This window comes from Engystomops pustulosus, chromosome 7 (genome assembly GCF_040894005.1).
Source record: "Engystomops pustulosus chromosome 7, aEngPut4.maternal, whole genome shotgun sequence".
Lineage (NCBI taxonomy): Eukaryota > Metazoa > Chordata > Amphibia > Anura > Leptodactylidae > Engystomops > Engystomops pustulosus.
In genome coordinates this window covers 98,540,972-98,561,555 of record NC_092417.1, presented here as the reverse complement: position 1 = coordinate 98,561,555, position 20,584 = coordinate 98,540,972, and the positions used below count along the sequence as shown (strand labels likewise).

The window sequence follows — 20,584 nt, the reverse complement described above, 5'->3', positions numbered from 1 at the left end:
TACCCCCCCTTTGCTTCCTCTGCCAGCACACAGCGGTTTCATAAATGGACAGGCTCTCTTTGTTATGCTGAGCTTTTTTTATTTTTACTTTTAAGGAAAAAGTAGATTGGCCTTAAGACTAATAGTGATCTAAATCAGGAGTCCTGTGAGGGGGCCGTCGCTCCAATCTTTACATTCCTGCAGTATGTGCCAGCTATGTGATGTGTTAATGGTCTTTGCCATACATGTTACACAGCAATCCTCTCATAGTCTTCACAGTTCATTAATGTTAAACTATTATGTGCGCCCCCTATTAGAATTGGCCACACTATATAATAGCAGGGGTTTGCCAGAGGTTATTTGGGGTAAATGTTGAGATAGATTTTTCTCTTTTACTTCTACCAACTATGGGTGAAGCCTTACATATAGACAGCTATTTATGTACACAGTCCCCAGACACCTGAGCTGGCATGATAACAAGTTACAGTACATATGCACAAATCCTAATCCTATAACCCAGAAATTACTAAAAGGACAAAGCAACTGGGGAAAATTGTTGTCACTGTGAGGGGTCATGCCCACTGAAGTCCACTGTTTTCCATTGGCAAATGAAAAGAGCTACAGTAAAAGTTTACAAACTGTTGTATTGTTTTGAAGGTACAAAATCTCCGATATCCTATAGCCAGGGCATGTGGACAGGGGCACTCTACAGAACGTTAATAGAAAAACACAGAAAATATGACACAATGAAATCGAACAAATCCTTCAGTCCCTAAATATAGTATCTTCAGGAAAACACCAAACCACAAAAACAAGAGGAAAAGGAAACTTTATTTTTGGCTCCTGACAGTTGAGAGAGAGAACATTGCTGCCTGCTCCCTGGCACCCAGTAAGGTGCAAGTAACAGAGTGTACTCCTAGGGGCTCGGGTACTGAGTAATGAGGTGGCAATATCCTCCAGCCATCTTCTTCAGAGCTCCTAGGTATTGTGAATGCCGGCCAGCAGCGTTACAGGACTTTGCCATTTCCATTGTGTGCTGTTCTGTTTGTCAGTGGATTATTGTCACAGGTCGTTGCAGTCTACGCTTGGAGCTGGCACTGGATGCGGACTGCGTTGTTTAGCACCAGGACCAGGCCCACTTCCACTTTTTCCTGGCATCAGTTTATTAAAAAAAAAAAAAAAAGCTGCAAATTGGAGGTAGTGTAAATGTCTTGTTCCTGCCACATTACAGCACAGAGTGAGTGTTCTCGGTAGAATGCACATATTGGGCCTGGCGAGGAAGATCCTTATTTTTGGGCAGTCTTTATTCAAATACAATGACCCCTTATGTTTGGATGAGCTGCCAATGCTCATTTTCCAGGCTGGGTACACAAAATTTAAAAGCAGTTTTACAAAAATGCAATGTGAGGGGGAGGAAGGGAGTAGGGTATTAAAAGTGAGGATGAATAAAACTAAAAGTTGGGAATCAAAAGTAGAGGTAGAATTATATGGGGACCAACAGAAAAGGGAGTATTGCCAGTGGGGGCTACTGTAAAGGAGGAGCATCATACATGTATGTTTTGGGGCGAACAGAAAAGGGGTATTATGATTGTGCTGGGGAGGGGGCTACAGGAAAGGGCATATAAGTGGGGCTGAAAAGAAGGGTGCTACAAGAAGGTGAAACATAATATGTAGGTTGCCCAGATTAGGGATATTATATATGGGTTTCACAGTGGGGCATTATACAGGTTGGGAGGATAGCCACAGGACAGAAGGCATTAAATTGTGTGGGTAGCTTAAAAGAAAGAGGCCATTAATATGGGTATTATACTATGTAGTAAGGGTAGGTTATACTTTTTTCATAGAAATTCAATGGTATGGGTGAGGTAGCCATATGCATCTTTTTTTTATTTTAAAGGGAACCTGTCAGGGGCGATTTGGGACACTAATCTACCCACAGGTCTTTATGGACCAGTGGTTTAGTGTTCCAAATTCCCCTCTACATGATTATCTATCTACATGAGTATCTTTTGGCTGGAGTTCCTTAAGGCCTGCGCTTTGTGATAAGCCGGCATATTACACCAGCACTTCTATCAACAAAAGAGGTGGCTTCGGCGGGGATATACTCATATGAGTCTGATGTGCCTCATCGGACTCGCATTTAGGTACAATTGACCTGTCAGGTCCTCGGTCTCCTAAATCTTCATATTCATTTATTAGCAAATTATGACGCATCATGGGATTGACTTGAGGTCTTGTACCAATTTGCCCAGCATCTCCCACTCAGCTTTTATGAAGTGTGTCATGTACACAGGCAACAGTGGTGTAATTAAGAGAGACAGGGCCCCCTAGCAGGCTACTGCATGGGGCCCCCCTTCCCACTTGAAAAGGATACATATTTGTATACTCACACATGCAAGTTACAATCACACATTTGTACACTTATGCACACATACTCTTATAGAGCATATACACACGTCCAGTGACATTTACAAACACACAGCATATATACACACATACAGTATACACATATAACATAGACACATCACATATACACTCACCGGCCACTTTATTAGGTACACCATGCTAGTAACGGGTTGGACCCCCTTTTGCCTTCAGAACTGCCTCAATTCTTCGTGGCATAGATTCAACAAGGTGCTGGAAGCATTCCTCAGAGATTTTGGTCCATATTGACATGATGGCATCACACAGTTGCCGCAGATTTGTCAGCTGCACATCCTTGATGCGAATCTCCCGTTCCACCACATCCCAAAGATGCTCTATTGGATTGAGATCTGGTGACTGTGGAGGCCATTTGAGTACAGTGAACTCATTGTCATGTTCAAGAAACCAGTCTGAGATGATTCCAGCTTTATGACATGGCGCATTATCCTGCTGAAAGTAGCCATCAGATGTTGGGTACATTGTGGTCATAAAGGGATGGACATGGTCAGCAACAATACTCAGGTAGGCTGTGGCGTTGCAACGATGCTCAATTTGTACCAAGTGGCCCAAAGAGTGCCAAGAAAATATTCCCCACACCATGACACCACCACCACCAGCCTGAACCGTTGATACAAGGCAGGATGGATCCATGCTTTCATGTTGTTGACGCCAAATTCTGACCCTACCATCCGAATGTCGCAGCAGAAATCGAGACTCATCAGACCAGGCAACGTTTTTCCGATCTTCTACTGTCCAATTTCGATGAGCTTGTGCAAATTGTAGCCTCAGTTTCCTGTTCTTAGCTGAAAGGAGTGGCACCCGGTGTGGTCTTCTGCTGCTGTAGCCCATCTGCCTCAAAGTTCGACGTACTGTGCATTCAGAGATGCTCTTCTGCCTACCTTGGTTGTAACGGGTGGCGATTTGAGTCACTGTTGCCTTTTATCAGCTCAGTCTGCCCATTCTCCTCTGACCTCTGGCATCAACAAGGCATTTCCGCCCACAGAACTGCCGCTCACTGGATGTTTTTTCTTTTTCTGACCATTCTCTGTAAACCCTAGAGATGGTTGTGTGTGAAAATCCCAGTAGATCAGCAGTTTCTGAAATACTCAGACCAGCCCTTCTGGCACCAACAACCATGCCACGTTCAAAGGCACTCAAATCACCTTTCTTCCCCATACTGATGCTCGGTTTGAACTGCAGGAGATTGTCTTGACTATGTCTACATGCCTAAATGCACTGAGTTGCCGCCATGTGATTGGCTGATTAGAAATTAAGTGTTAACGAGCAGTTGGACAGGTGTACCTAATAAAGTGGCCGGTGAGTGTATGTTACATGCATATTATGATGTACAAAGTGCAGCATAATATGGATATAATGCTGCACATCCTCTACTCTTTAGTGTGTCAGATCAGATGCTGGGGCCCCCTGACACTGTGAGCCCCATAGCGGTTGCTATGGCTGCTACAGTGCTACCACTGTAGTTACACCCCTGCCAGGCAATAACAGGTACATCAGACCTTGCATCTGTGTTGGTGGTGCAAAATGGCACAGGCATTTCGTCTTCAAGCCATAATTTTAGAAGAACTTAAAAGAAATCTACCATTTAGAAACAGCCATTATTAGGCAAACATGCCTTTAGAAAGGTGTTGTTATGCAGATACAGGTCATTTATTGGCCAGCAACAGAGGCGTTTTAGCAGAAAAACATATTTTTAATTGTGCTAATGAGCGCTTGGAGCTCCTGTGTTCGTCACACAGAGCGCTTGGCGCTTGTGTATTATGCTAATTATTCACGCCCACAGCGTAACTCAAGCAGCTCTGCCCGCCCTCCGTCACAGAGCTCTCAGGATCTATAGCGCGGCTTCGAAAGCATTGGTGTCAATGTGTAACCTTGCATTATACAGTACACTGCTGCGCTAGAGCTTGTGACGTCACCAGCTCTCAGGAGAGAGAAAGGCAGGGAGGGCGGGGCTGCTTGAGTTACGCTGTGGGTGTGAATAATTAGGATAATACCGAGCGCCAAGCGCTCTGCTTGATAAACACAGGAGTACCAGATGCTCATTAGCATAATTGAAAATACAAGATCTGAACTTGCCTCTGCATAATAACACCTGTCCAGGGCCACATCTGCCATGAGGCGAGATGAAAATCTCGCCTTAGGCGGCAGATTGCGGGTCCCTGTAAAGGGCGGCAAAATTCGCCGCTCTAAAGTGGGCGATTCGGGCGTCCATTAATGCCCGAATCGCCCACCAGCTAAATAAATCGCACCTGTCTCTTTAAGGCGTCATGACGTCACGCCGCCTGTGTCACTGTGCGGAGCCGCGGCTCACAGAAGAGCCGCGTGCTGAGGGAGCAGCTGCCTACAGGTGAGTATGATTTTAATTTTTTTCATGCACTTTCATTAATTCTATGTGGCTGATAAGGGGGAGTGGGGGCCATAATTGTCATATACTGTGTGTGTGTGTGTGTGTGTGTGTGTGTGTGTGTGTGTGTGTGTGTGTGTGTGTGGGTGTGGGTGTATACATTATACGTGGCCATACTTGTTTTATACTGTGGGGGGGGGGGGGTGTATACATTATATGGGGCCATAATTGTCATATACTGGGGGGTGCTGTATGCATTATATGTGGCCATACTTGTTTTATACTGTGTGTGGGGGGGGGCCAGAATTGTTTTATACTGTGGGGGGTGTATATATTATATGGAGCTAGAATTGTTTATACTGGGGTGGGGGGTGCTCTATATATTATATGGGCCAGGATAATTTTATACTGGGGGGGGGGGGCTGTATATATTATACGAGGCCAGATTCTTCTTTTCCTGGGGGTGTTATATATTTATATGGGGCCAAATTTCAGCTGGGGGGTAAACAGTATATTACTAAGCCGGGGGGCTGTATATGGGATACAATATATTACTAAGCTGGGGGGCTGTATATGGGGTACAGTATATTACTAAGCTGGGAGGGGGCTGTATATGGGGTACAGTATATTACTAAGCTGGGGGCTGTATATGGGGTACAGTATATTACTAAGCAGGGGGGCTGTATATGCGATATAGCATATTACTAAGCTGGGGGGCAATATATGGGATACAGTATATTACTGAGCGGGGGAACTGTATATCCGATACTGTATATTACTAAGCTGGGGGGCTGTATATTAGGGGGTGCTATATGTTTACATTAATCAGGGTAGCACTGAATATAAAATCACATGTAACATAATAACAGGGTGGGATATATTAGTTATAGGATACAGATTACTTTGCATCATTTAAACCAAATGTTGGGGCGGGGTCTGTATTAATAAATTGGGGGTGTTGTGTATATATATATATATATATATTGTGCTGTGCAGGCTATAATTCCAGTAGGTATATATATATATATATATATATATATATATATATATATATATATATATATAATGAAGGGATGTTTTAGATGTGGGGAGAATGTGGTCAGTTGTGTTGTGAGGGGTATATACTTCATACTGTAAGTGACTGTGGTATTTTTAGGGACGCCGGGTGGACATGCTGCACGGAGCTGAAGATATCCGGCCGTGAACTCAGCAGTGATACGTCATGGATTGGAGAACCCGGAATAAAGTCCTCCTGATGGAAGAGATTGTCATCTATAAGGTACTAGATGACACTAATGCCTCTCAGATCCTGTAGTCAGTCACACAGTGTCAGGAAGCTGCCTGTGGGGATGTTAATTGTTAGTAAAGTTTTCAGCATTTACTTAACAGGGAGCGGGGGGGGTAGCATTTTAATATTCGCCTCAGGCAGCAAATATGCTAGAATTGGCCCTGCACCTGTCTAAAGGTATGTTTGCCTTATAATGGGTGCTTCTAAATGGTAGATTTCATTTAATTCAATCTATAAAATGTGGCTGTTATACTGGATTGTTCATGGCTGGCAACATGGGCCCGCTCTTTAGAAAACTTGGCATATTGGTACATTACATAGATAGCCCATTGTTTCAACACCTAATTTTTCATGGTGGATCAGCAATGAGATAAAACACTTCATCCCAGGCTCCCGCAGAGGTTAACATAATACTTGGACTTTTACGTGTTTTTGTCAAGTTTCCTTGTTTTGGATAGAATAATGGTAAATACTCAGCTACTCAGTCTTGATGGAGGAGTAAAGGAAGTTTTTTATTCTGGGAGAAATACAGCCACTATTGATGCCTGAAACCGGAGAGCAGTGAGCTAAACATTTACAGATCTTCTCATCTAGCTAATACTACTGTATGTGTCGGCGCTTACAGGGCAATGTAAGGATCACATCTGTTTCTCATCAGGCAGTATGCATAGCAGATAGAATAACTGCAGTGACCCAGTTTGCTGTGGTCTAGACCGGCATCTAGTGGTCTAATGTTGCATTGCAACACATGAAAAACAGTAGTTACTTACCGGTAATGATGTTTCCTCGAACCACGACGGCACCAACCAGAGAGAGGGATCCGCCCCCAGGGACAGGAAACCTGAGCATAAAAAACACGCCCTTCCTATCCTGCCTCAGTGGTTACAGAGACTTGGAAGAACCTTATTAGTACATCAGAAAAAACATTTCCATGTAAGCATAATTCTGATGCCCAAAATTATTATTATTTATATTTAATTATATTAACTCTACCCATGGACTACCACAAATAAAAAAGGTAGGAAAAAACACCCGGGTGGGAATATACCTGGTGCCGTCGTGGTTCGAGGAAACATCATTACCGGTAAGTAACTACTGTTTTCCCCATCACCACGACGGCACCAACCAGAGAGATTTTCAGAGAGAAATATTTAGGGAGGGATAACAGAGGAGAGCGATTTTCTCTGGTAAAGAGTTCAAGAGTACCCACCACATTTAACCGATAGTGTTTAAAGAAAGTGTGGGGGGTAAACCCGCATGCTGCCTGACAGATCCGGTCCCAGGATGCATGTCTAAATTATACCCAAGATGTGGCAAGTGCTCGGGTAGAAAGGGCACTGATAATTTTTTGAGACTACATAGGTCAAATTCTACTCTTTATAGAGGTCTAGACCACCGAGTAAACTGATTATTTGCCTTTACGCAATACACATACTCTTAGGATATATTATAACCCGAACCCCTGGCCTCTAGGTTATGAAAACCTTCTTCCCCTTCAGATTTTGAATTGGTGCCAAGGGACATAAGAAATATTCTGTATGACCAATAATAGATAGTGGAGGTCAGATCGAAAATACTACCGAAGCCACCAGATTAGGTCAACCTTTGCGAGTAGGGACATCCTACTGTGGGACCTAATGTGGAGACTTTATGACCCAATTGCCTCTGGATTTCATGTCAACTTACTAACCAGAAAAAACTGAAGGGTTTTTTTTTTTTTTTTTTTTTTTAAGAGAAAAAAATGATACTAGAGAATATTAGAATGTTCCAAATCAATCTGAGATTTGCATGACGGACAAAAGCTCTGCCAGTCCTCTATTTATTTAGGATGTTCCTAAGGAATGTGTTACAGAGCATATTCCTTTACACTGTATGATCCTCTGACAATTTACTCCTTGTTTGTTCCCCGATTGTTATAATCTTCAGAACTTTGAGAATGACTTTTCGACCGACTCCAGATTCTCTGAAAAACTGTACCTTCTACCTAGGTTCCTACACCTTAAGAAGACAGTACATATAATAACTATAAGAACCTCTTTTAGAATCCTGACAGCAGCTTGTTTAGATTCCAGAGGACTGACCCCTAGACTGTCTAGTGAAAATTACAGCCTGTACCTTACTTGCAGAAAAACAAGTTGTAGAGGTCTTAAAAACTAAACTAAGACCTGGTAAACAGTAGATAAAAACTGGTTTATACTATATCCATTTTAAACCTTGCTATAAGAAGGGACAGCTTTGCCCCAATGGAAGATAACCTCCCTATATGCAACACAGAGGAATGACTGGACATGAATGGAAACATCAGGGCCATCGCTTCCATTGTTCCAGATGACTATTCAGGATCTGCGCGTGTGGCAAAAATTGACGCGGCTTGGGCTGAAGGAAAGAGGTGGTTTAGTATTATGTGGGTATATGATAGGTCAGTGATGGCGAACCCTTTATAGCCTCAGTGCCCAAACCTCAACCAAAAGCGACTTATCTATTGCAAAACTCCAGCGCAGCAACCCAAGCAGTAATGTATTTCTCTTTGTTAATTGACAAATTTCATTCCTTCAGCCTCCCAAGGACACCAACCCGGTTGAAAGGAAGAGGGCAAATTCATCTATCATTGTAAGAAGATTCTGCAGGCTGACTCTGAGATCTGTCATGTGAACTTTATTCTGTGGTGATGGTCTGGGTGCCCACAGAAAAGGCTGCCTCTGGCACCTATGCCATAGGTTTGCCACCCTTGTGACAGGTGAATGGCTCCCTGACATCATAAGGACTTGTGCACCTGCACACATAGTAATATCATAGTAACAATATTTTTTATCTCCCTTGGAGTTCTAAGTCATAAAAGTAAATGATTGTTATTTCACATGAATATATTTGAAACAGATGAATGTTGTTCACTACAAGTTATTAATGGCGGATTTGTACAATTTGGTTGTAAAATGCACCTGGTATGATCACATGCTTAATTGAAGTTGTTCATATATGTGGAATGTTGGATTTATCACATTGTTACACTTGGGTAAATAAAGCACCCATCCATTTCAAAAACTTTTTTTTTTTTTCTTTTTTTTTTTGAGTTTGGAATGCAGTCTAGTATATCTGCCTGGTGTGTCAAGACCAGTACTGAGGTTTTCACCAACAAAGCTTTTTGTTATTGTTTTGGTGCTACTGGACTTCCGAATGTTTTTCCAGGTCTGAGAGGATGCGCTGACAGCCTGTCAGGCTCCACTAGTTTAGAATCTGCAAAATATACTTAAATCTGCAGGACATGAAAAGAGACACTGACTTGCTCTATTTTTGTGACCTTGAAAGGAAGCAGACTGTTGGGCTTATACTAATAAGCAGACAACCATCAGGGGAATCATATCCCCTTGGGAAAAACTCCCCAAGTCTGGGTACACATGGATATTGGGAGTCTGCTGTACCAGCAAAACACAATGCAAGGAGCATATCCTACCCCAATTCATCATCTCTTGCTCCCCTGTAGAGCAACCGCTCGGAGCAAGGATTCCGGAACCATTCACATTACCTGCTTACCTGGGGACCAGCTGCTTCCAGCAAGGACTCTGGCATCGTTCACATTACTCGCTAACCTGTGAAACTACTTCTTCTATCAAGGTTTTTTGGCATACTTCCCATTATCTTGTGGGTACTTGTGGAGCCACCCCCCACAGACAGTTTTATGTTATCATTCACATTACCTTGTGTATCTGTGGAAAACTGTTCACAGCCTGGATTATGTAATAGTTCACATTACCTTGGGTATTTGTGGAACCACCGCTCACAGCCTGGATCATTCACATTACTTTGTGTATCTGTGGAAACTATTCACAGCAAGGATTATGTAATTATTCACATTGCCTTGGGTATTTGTGGAACCACTGCTCTCAGCAAGGAGTATAGCATCATTCACATTACTTTGTATCTGTGGAACTATTCACCGCAAGGATTATGTAATTATTCACATTGCCTTGGGTATTTGTGGAACCACCGCTCACAGCCTGGATCATTCACCTTACTTTGTGTATCTGTGGAAACTATCCATAGCCTGGATTATGTAATAGTTCACATTACCTTGGGTATTTGTGGAACCACCGCTCACAGCCTGGATCATTCACATTATTTTGTGTATCTGTGGAAACTATTCACAGCAAGGATTATGCAATTATTCACATTACCTTGGGTATTTGTGGAACCACTTAACAGCAAGGAACATAGCATCATTCACATTACTCTGTATCTGTGGAACTATTCACAGCAAGGGATATATCATAATTCACATTACCCTGCATCTGTGAAACTATTTCCAGCAAGGATTGAGGCATAATTAACAATATACTCTATACCTCATGTGATACAATTGCTGATAGCAAAGATTATGGTATTAATCATATTACCATTTCCCTATCTTGGCCTCCCTGGTCTGAGGTTGTTGGGGGGGGGGGGGGTGACTCCTAGTCAGGCTCCATGAGCCTGCCTTTAGTGATGGATTCCCATCTTTCAGTGTACGGACACTCAAAGTCCACTTTCTCAGCGAATACATAGTCAAATGTTAATGTGTTAATGGTCCCGCAACCACAATGTGTTATATGAATAAACCTTTTATATCCTATTGTATGTAGATGTACAAGGTTGGAGAGAGCAGTTTGAATTAGGTTAGGAAACTGCACATCTGTTAACAAACTGCAATATGCCAACACTGAGTTGTTTAAAACCTAACAAGTTTTGCAGGCATAGCCCATATAATAAATGTTTTACTACATCTTGTAATCTTGAGTTTCCAAATGATCAATGTTGATGGGAACTCACTTTTAGTCCAGGCCATGCTTTATAAAAGCAGCATGTGGTTCATCAGACCTTCCAAGATAACTGAAAAATAACCATGTGCTCTGTGAGGGGTCTCAGTCCTGCACAACTCTCCACCTAGGAGGAGAGGCTAACCTGCAAGTCGTTAGATAATTAACTCAGCCTGCAAGAGTAATTAATCAAAAGCTGTGACCTGAGCTACTAACCAGGATTACAGACCATCTTCCCATTCTGGGACTTGCAGATTTTAAAGCTGCATAGATGCAGCCCCCTCACAAAAGCAAGCACGTTTAGTTTAGAATGGCTGGTAGCCTTTCCATAGGTTAACCAGAATTCATATTACACACTACATATCATGAGTGTAATAGAAGAAAAGTAGACTTACCACCCAGAACTCTCATATAGGTACAGAGGTTCTGCCGGGTCTGTGGGGATACGGTGAGCTCCTTGTCAGGTTCCGTTAGCCCCTCAAATGGATAATCCAACAGACACAAACCAATCCAACTGGAGGCGTGTTCTGTACGGGACGCCAGAAGTCCCATCCTGTTAGCGCCATTCACCATGTGAGGTGTGTCTGGTGAGTTGTCACACCATGTAAACTCCGAATCCTGCTTCTAAAGATGTCGGACACGGCTGGGCTCCCACTCTGGGGTCAGCAGCGTGCAGCAGGAACCCCGAACAGGCGCACTCTAGTCCCCACATCATGCTGTTTCTGGGGCTAGGCTTTGGATCACTCCAGATCTGGACGATCTCCAGCTCACTGGCTGGGTTCAAAACCCTAGTACCTGTTGTCTGACAGGTACTAGGTAATAGTTCTCTACACACTCAGGTTCCCGCCAGGGACAGGAAACCACTGAGGCAGGATAGGAAGGGCGTGTTTTTTATGCTCAGGTTTCCTGTCCCTGGGGGCGGATCCCTCTCTCTGGTTGGTGCCGTCGTGGTGATGGGGAAATATCACCTAGCTGTAGATTTTGTGTAATTTCCTGTTGGCCACATTGGGAATAACATCTTGACACTGCCCATTTCTTAGAGCCCCATCATAAATTGCAAAAGCCTGTACACTACTCATTTATACATTGCCATAGACAGCAAATAAATATATTTTGCTCCATTCAGTCAAGGGAAATGGACCCCAATTCTTATGGATTATAAATGCGCCTTTAGTCCAACATTGAGCATATCATCCCCTTTCCTGTGTGATTTATGAAAACATTAAATGGATTGTACCAAATATTATTGCTATTCCCCCATCTACAAGACATGCAACTGATGTATTCAGCAGTGGATTATAAAATAGCCTTTTGGGCAGTAGCCCAGGGCCCATGAACACCCACCAAGTTTTTTTTTTTTTTTTTATAATACAAAATAGGACTTTCATCCATAAAATCCTCATACATCTATTCCTGCTCTCAATATACATATACACAACAGCCATTACAGGCACTGAAGGTCCTCCAAAGGTCCTGAAACTGCAGATTGAATGCAGAAAAACTGCATCCTCCATTCCCTAAGAAGCCTTGTAGGGTCTTAAATATTTATACAGGCCAGGGAAGCCTTAAAGGGGTTATCCGGGTTTAAAAAAATTTTTATGGCCGGGCTGGGGAGGGCTATTTAAACATAATAAACATGTACTTACCTCCTCCGGTGCTGCCGATGTCCCGCGCCGTGGCCCGTCTTCTCCATGCGCCGGTTTCATTACACCGGCGCACAGGGAGCTTCCGGCCGGCCGGATGCTCCCATGCGCACCATCTCCCAGCGCTTACAACGCTGAGAGATAGGAACGGATGGGAGGAGCCGTCCACAACGCGGACCGGAAGCTCCCTGTGTGCAGCTTCCGTGCCCGTTTGTTTACAGGGGCACGGATCGAAGTGACCGCGGCGCGGGACATCGGCGGCGCCGGAGGAGGTAAGTACATGTTTATTATGTTTAACTATCCCTCCCCAGCCCGGCCATAAAAAGATTTTTAAACCCGGATAACCCCTTTAATCCACCCCTGGATGGATTGTTTTTGGATTTCCACAAGTCCATATAGTATCATGTAAAATAAATGCACACAAAAACTGCAAAGCTGTGGCAGAATAGTGATGTGATAATTTTATTCATTCATGTTAATGCTACTTTGTTACGTTGCAGTATTTCAGCAGCACATGTGCATTATTCTAATCATTGGCCAATCCCTTTGAAGAATTCACTGGAAACCTCTCTCCATATGTGCTCTCATGCTATAGGGATGGTTAAGTCATACTTTTATTTCTTCTAGCTAAATTATAGCATTAGTGAAGAATTAGTTTTCTTGGTGTTCTTTTTTGTCCATAAACCCTTTTGTTGCATTAACAGATACAGCCATTATCATTACATGAGGCTGTAACAACTGGTTTCATAAAAATCTCCTTTAACCTGCATAGAATCCTGCTTTCCTTAAAACATAGATACGAAGATTATAAACAGGAAATTTTAATTATTTTTTTTCTGCAAAAAATGACACTACAGCCAGCCCACCTGCCAAAGAGCTGGATTTACATTAAATTTACAGGATGCTCAAGTTTGAAGAAACTACAAAATGTTTTGCAAGACATTAAAAATAAAATGGATTGAAAAGATGTTCTGCACTAATAAAGTAGGAGTTAATCCTGTGCCATCTCCGATATGCTTTATGGAGTGCCCCAACAGCAGGCAGAGCTAATGTAATGATATCTACAGCCTGCTGCACGTTATAGAAACGGGGAAGGCGGTAAACGGAATTGTTATTGGCTAAAAGGACATGTGGGTTCTAGGGTAGATCCTTCCTCAGTATACACAGGAAAGATAGGTCAGCAGTATGTTATTTTTTATTATACTATTCAACCACCAGCATACATACAAATAAAAATACTAACAGTGACAATCTCATTTCTTTTCCTTCTTTTCCTCTTTCTTGGCATCGGTCTTTTCTTTCTCCTTCTCATCTTTCCTTTCCTTTTTGCTCTCCTCTTTCTCCTGCCCTTCCTTCTTCTCGGCGTCTCTGTTGGCTATCTTGTTGTTGATAAGATTGTGAAGGGCAACCACTGAGCGGATGAGAGAGGCCAGATACACCACTACCATCTGGTCATTAGTCTTTAAGTAGAAGGCTTTGACAAACTCTTGTAGATTTACATCTGGCAGCAGGTTGAAGACGTCCTGGAGCTGGTAGATGATCTGGTGGTTGATGGGCAGTTTGCCGCTGGAGACTTTTTCTAGGTAACTCCTGATATCCAGAAGTTTGGAGTTCAGTCCTTTCAGCCCATGTACCTGATTTGTGATGCGCTGCGACAAGGTCCCCACTGTAGTGTCTTTGATGTCTCTGTAGTAACAGAGAAAAGGAAATTGCCCTATTAGGTACTGTTCTCAAGGTTTGGACTTGCAATCCACCTCATTTATGTCCAAACTACATACATAATACACTGCTCCCAAGAAACATCTTACATACCACCTATTCTTGCAGCAGTCATCCCAATATAGTAGTTAAGTGCAAGGCCCATCAGAGCATGCATGTTTACTGAAGTGTTATGGGGGCATAAATGGAAAAGAAAATCATCAAGAAAAGGCAAAAGAAACAAAGTGCCTTTGTTGAAAAGTGGAATGTCCCATTAAAAATATTTCTCCTGCCTTAAAAGTCTTTCCCCAAACCTTTTCCAACTTTATCCATGTACACTACCAATTGGCTCCACCCAATAGAGCAGAAAGGGTTAACACACACTGCTCACAACTGTGTAGACAAACAGGAGAGAAAGTTGTCTTCAGCCTTGTAGACAGATCATCCTTGACAATGGAGAGGTAACCATGTAACTAAGGTATGTTTTATGGCCTATTTCATAAAAAATGTTTAAAACATTTATAAAAATAGCACAATATAAAAAATCTGAAATGCAAGTTACTCCTTAAAAGCTCTGCAAGTTACCGTAACAAGTGCTCCACTCCAACTTCTTCTGCTTCCTCAGCTCCAATTTCACTAGTAACATGTTCAAAGGTCTTTGAGGTTGGAGTCCCATCCTGAAGGAATAATACACAAAATGTTAGAGGAAATATTAATAAAAACACAAATGAAATCAAACAGCTATTCAGGGCTAATACAGAACACAGTATTCACACAAGAAACACAGCGAGGCAACTTCTATAGTAGTCATGTATTTAAAGCATCAATCCATAATTACATAGCAGCAGACAGCAAGCCACATAATGATAAATCACAGCTTCACCCTTTAGTAGGGCAATAATCAAATCACGTGATGTGCTCTCTGGCATACTGCACCTGCCATGCCTAGTGGAGCTACTCTGCCTGTTTGTATGTCCCAATGAACTGTTATAGCCATGAACCAAAGAAATGTGAACTATATGTGCCTGATTATTGCTATACATAAGGGTGAAGTTCTGATTCATCACCGTCCACAGCTACACATGTAAAATGGATTATTGAATGAAATACATGTATTATTGAAGTAACCTCTCTTTGTTGTAATGTTTCTTGTGCAAATCCAAACGTAAGGGGGTTAAGGGAAGACCCTATAGACAGTATTAAGAAACTATAATCTGTCCCTATGGTTTGTTATGGTAAAGGACTATTACAGAACAAATTATGTATTGCAAGGTCTAACCTGCTCATGGATTCTCATAAAGCCAGCCACACTTAGGGTATGCTAAAGGCTGTGCTGTACTTATCTACAGGGTGAAACTAAAGTAATACATAGTATTTGTAGTTTCTTACGTCGTGCACTTCTTCAACTGAGATATATGCCTCTGTTGGAAGACCCAGGTCTTTTGGCTTCACGTCAATGATCACAAGAACCTAGAAGTTATAAGAACATTCAATCTTTAGCCAAAGTAGTGGAAAGAAAAAGGAACATTTAAAAAGTAGTATCACAAAAATTAATCCTTTTGAAGAAGAGGCTAGTTCATCGATTTACTATAAAATCTGCAGCTTCTCTGATCCAAGCAATTATCACCGATTTTTTTTTTTTTTCACAAAATGACAGAGTTCTCCTGTCTATGTCAACTTATCCAATGAGGGCAACTAATAGACTTTCTTCACAGGTTATGTTATAAGTACATGAAAGGTGCCGCCTCGGGACCCAAAAATCTTAAGAACAGAATCCGTTAACCTCCGCTGTGCACATTCAGTTCTATGGGAGCAACAAAATAGCCAAGGTGGGATTTATGACATACCCTGTGAAGGTGTCACTGCCATGTCACTGGATTTCACACACTCATGTGTGCCACATGAAGCTAAAAGTGATTATTCAATACAATAAAAATCTGCTACATTAACTGCTCAAAGAGTGAGTGTAAGCAGATGCAAAAAAACATTTTTTTATAGAGGAAATGGGGTTAGTCTTCAGATGGCTGCGATAATGGTGCTAAACTTCATTTCAGTCTATGTCAGAAGGAATATCTCCTGATGTATACACCCAGCCAATACCTCATCTACTGACTGTTCTTAATTTTAGGGGGAGGGGAATAAGTTTTTGCTAAATGCCCTTTCAACCACGACTAACTGAACCCTAAGTATATTATAAGTAAATACTATGAGCTTTCTGCGGCAAAAATAGTGTTGTAAAGGGATGGGCTGCACAAACTTAAGAATCTCAACTCCAAAACCAGGAGATGGAGAGAAGAAGTAGAAAAATACTAAACTTACAGAGTTTGGACAGTATCTTTTCATCAGCTCATTGATTGCAATGTCATTCTTATGAAGCTTGGGTCCTGTGTGGTACCAGCCAACTATTCTCTCTCGAGCTGAGGAGAAGGATTTCAGAGATGAGTAAGACCACTAGGCTGCCGATACATTTCCAGCATACAGAATGATGAAACGCACAACTCACCATTTACTTTTTTGAACATGCCGTACATATTCTCAAGATAGTCATGGTCCAGAAACCACACAGAGTCGTCTTTATCATCTTCATCAAATGGAACTAAGGAAATAGATGACAAGTTTAGCCAAATCAGGCAGATGTACACATTGGGGCATATTTATCACACGTGCGCCAGCGTATGATAGCCCTGCCGCTGCATGTATCGTCGACTTTTCACATATGCAGCAGCGAGTGCGCCGGCGCGGGGACAGTAACGCCCCGCGCCGGCCCACTCCCGGCTGGCCACCACCCCCTTCACGCCCCACAGGGCAATAAGCTAGCATTTGCAATTATTTCAGGGCATCTGCGCCACTGGCTAATGACAGATATGGGCTAAGACATCTACCATGCAAAAACAGCCTTTACCCACAAAACTATGTACATATTCTATTTTATATATAGAATGTAAAAAAAAAAAACAGATCAGCACCACATTTGTCTACAAGTCACATGTGGTATCGCAAATCCTCATTCACTTCAATTTAACTACAATAGTTCTTGGACATAAGTTGCCATATTTGGAAGAAATCAGCAGTTTTCTTTTTAAAAGGTTTTTGAAAAACAAATTCTAGTGGATAGAAACAATGTAACACAAGGCAATGGGCAGAAAAGAAGGAAGGAGTTTTCTTACCAGCAAAACTGTTGGAAACATCCAAGATCTTTTTGTGCCAAGACCCTAACAGGACACCGACCACCCGCTTCTGGTTTCCAACTTTTCCAATTCTGTAGATGAAAAATAGCACAAAATTCATCTACAATAATAAGTTGCATTACTTTGTCATCACATACTTTTAAGACCCACTCCTAAGGGGGAGGTAACTGCAGCATCAAGACTGGCGCTTGCTGCAGTCACCACGGGCACCTAGCATGGGTGGGGCCAAGAGACGAGAGGGGAGTGCCTGGACAGCCCCCTCATGCATACACCAGACCACTAAGTGCCACAGTGTGGCAGAGCTTAGCAGTATGTTCTACAACACCAATGATTTTGACGGTGGGATAAATGGAAGAGGGCTAGGGACATTTTTGCATTCGTATGTGCAACTATTTTTTTTTTTTTTTTAGCCGACAAAACCAGTAACCCACCCCTAAAAAAACAGTACATCCCCTGGAGGTCTTTTTAACATATTTCTATGAAAGAAATAATCTTTTATTTTTTTGTACAATGCAGTCAGGCAGTAAACACTAATATGCCTGGACAATACCCTTTATTATGAAATCCACTATACATATACTTAATGTGGCTTTACCACTAATAATATATGAATGACATGGGCTTGATCACTGAGAACCCATCAATTACAAGAACAGGGGTCCCCAAGTCTGGGTGTGAATGGAACTATAGGGAGTATGGCCATCCATGGCTCAGAAATAAGAGAAATATAGAGCAGTCCCACAGCAGTGAGGGGGCAGTGCATATTCTTCTCATGGTCTGGGGCTTCCAGTCATCACCAATGTTTCTGTGGATAACGTGATAGGTATAAGGGATCTTATCACAGGGATGCCTCACGTCATGGATCTCCTTCGTGGAGAAGCCTGGTTTAGCTTTCCTGTGTATCTGATTACACCCCCATAGAGGGTAAGGTCCTAGATCCCCAGTACTAGTACAGTGCAATACAAGCCGTCATTTACTCCTCGGCCACCAATGTTACGGCCCTCGGGCAGCCGCGGGACCACAGATACCTGCATGCCCGGCACTGCTCCCCGCTCCCGGGTGTGTAGTCTCACAGTAAGTCCGCCGCCTATATCCCGCACTGGTGTATGCGCACCCAGCCCCAGCACAGAACAAGTCATGAGAGGGGAAGCAGACAAGCAAAGTGCCCTGTCACCGTGCGGCTGCAGGCCTAGCTCCTGCAAGTGAACCCTGGGCTGGCGATGAAGGCCTCGCACGCCGATGACTCTCTCGTTGTGGAGTGCGGGACTCACCTGTTAAAATGATCCACCACACTGAGTAACACCAGCGGGTGAACCACAACCTTATCTACCGCTAGCTCCGGCATCTTTCCCGGCTACAATGACTCTCACACACCGGCCGGAAACACAACTAACGCCAACTCCCACTACTTCCGGATACTCTGCTCCCAGGGTGCACTGCGCACCGGAAGTGCCTTGTTCGCTTCCCGTGGGCGCCATGTTTCTGCAGGCAGAGAAACCATGACTAATTTGTTTTTACATACACATTTATAGAATATGCTATAACATTGCATCACAATCAAAGGAAACCAACACTCCGACCATCAACATTTGAGTGTAGACTTTCACTGTGCAATGAGTAGAGTTACATCAGCTCGGCTTCCCAATTTTTACGATAAGACCCTATTAATGTCTGGAAGTCACTGATGTGTTGTTAGTGGTCATAATATCTTCATCATGTGTAGACATGGTAGGCTGTTAAAGGCACTGGTTTTGAGAAAATATTGTAAAGCAGGGCAGATAACGTGCAGTGTTGGCATAACTCCTAACTTTTGGAGTAAAGATGTGGCATGTGTAGAGCCTTAAGGAAATTTTTTTGTGCCCTTTACTCCACCCCCACACAGTATAATTGTGATTAATTGTAGTAGCCCCCTCCAGCAGCTCCCCTTCATACCATGTTGGCCCCTCCAGCAGATGCCCTCCTTACTTTGACCCCTCGGCAGACCCCCTCATATTGTGGCCCTCTCAGCTGTTCCTCTTTATACTGTGCCCCCCAAGCATCTGCTTTTCATGCTATTGCCCCCTGTAGCAGCACCCTTTCATACAGTGTCCTCAGTAAATTCCCTTTATACCTTGTCACACCCACTTCCTTATTCCTTTTTTTTCCCCTGGAGTTATGAACATGTGCATAATGTCAAAAGCAGATTTTAATCAACTGTGTTTGGTCTGTGTAGTACAAACTCAGACTGATGACTGTACAGGGAGCAGGAGTCCCACTAACAACAGTCATCTCTGAGTCTCTACCTTTCCTCTGTCTGGAACTCGGTCCACTAAGTCCAACAAAATACTAGCCAATTTGCAGCCTACTAGGGGTCTATTTCCTAGAAGTTGATGTAGGTTGGCCTTAAGACCATTTTATCTTGTAGGTCTAAGAAACCACATATTGACACTGGTAGATTGGGAACCCCTAGCATCATAGATACTGTACAAGTCACCTGCATGGAGGGGAAACATGTCACACCTCTGGCCTATGACAAGTATTTAAGTCCCAGACACAACCTCTATTAGCCAGAGTGTCTATCAGTTATATCCTCTTTCTTCTCCCTAAATTCTTTCCACCACAACAAGTCTCTTACACTAGAGCTATCCATCACAATTAATGGCAGCACAATACATACTATACCTCAAGAACAACTCTTGTATTCACTCCTTCAACTAAAATGATAGTACATGTCCTCATCATCTCCCATCATCTTCTTATAATTATTTTTATTCATAATGCCCGCTCTATAAATATGTAAGAGAAAGCTTGAGGTGAAATTCACCTCACTTGAAATAAAACTTCACCTTGAATTATTACCTAAATTGGAGTGCTGTCTACTTTTCCATTTCTACTTACTAAAATATAAAAACGGTTATTCCTGGCAGTGAATCCTGTAGCATACTGACAAAAAGAATAAAGGGGAGTTGTCATTTGTAGCGTACAGACGAAAATCACAGACACCAGCATGCCTGGCAAGTTTGTACAGTCCCCAGAATGGCAGCAATGAAAACTCATCTGCAAAAAATTATACCTTACACAGATCCATACACTGAAGCATGAATAAGTTATTGGCCTCAAAATATGGCAAAATGAATTTTTTTTTTGTAAAAAAATGGTATTAAATACCATTACTAGGAAGTACAAATTATTATGCAGAAAAGAAGCTCTCGTATGGTTTGGTACAAGGAAAT

General features: G+C 42.6%; 1 protein-coding gene across 1 annotated transcript; it reads right to left on the bottom strand.

The window, feature by feature from the left end:
• Positions 1-13,663: 13,663 nt before the first annotated feature.
• On the bottom strand, positions 13,664-18,802 carry PSMD7 (proteasome 26S subunit, non-ATPase 7). The gene is made up of 7 exons (XM_072117342.1): positions 18,644-18,802; positions 17,352-17,443; positions 16,688-16,780; positions 16,504-16,601; positions 15,574-15,654; positions 14,770-14,861; positions 13,664-14,172 (listed from the first exon to the last, which is right to left on the bottom strand). The coding sequence occupies exons 1-7, from the start codon at positions 18,715-18,717 to the stop codon at positions 13,740-13,742; spliced, it is 963 nt and encodes a 320-aa protein (XP_071973443.1). The 5' UTR covers positions 18,718-18,802; the 3' UTR covers positions 13,664-13,739.
• Positions 18,803-20,584: the final 1,782 nt, after the last annotated feature.

Bases quoted from the DNA above. Each gene is read 5' to 3' on its own strand.
- PSMD7 (XM_072117342.1), bottom strand. From the start codon at position 18,717: ATGCCGGAGCTAGCGGTAGATAAGGTTGTGGTTCACCCGCTGGTGTTA. The intron at 17,444-18,643 runs GTGAGTCCCGCA...TTTCATCTACAG, and splicing joins GTGGTGGATCATTTTAACAG to AATTGGAAAAGTTGGAAACC. The intron at 14,173-14,769 runs GTAACTTGCAGA...CTGTTACTACAG, and splicing joins GGAGTGGAGCACTTGTTACG to AGACATCAAAGACACTACAG.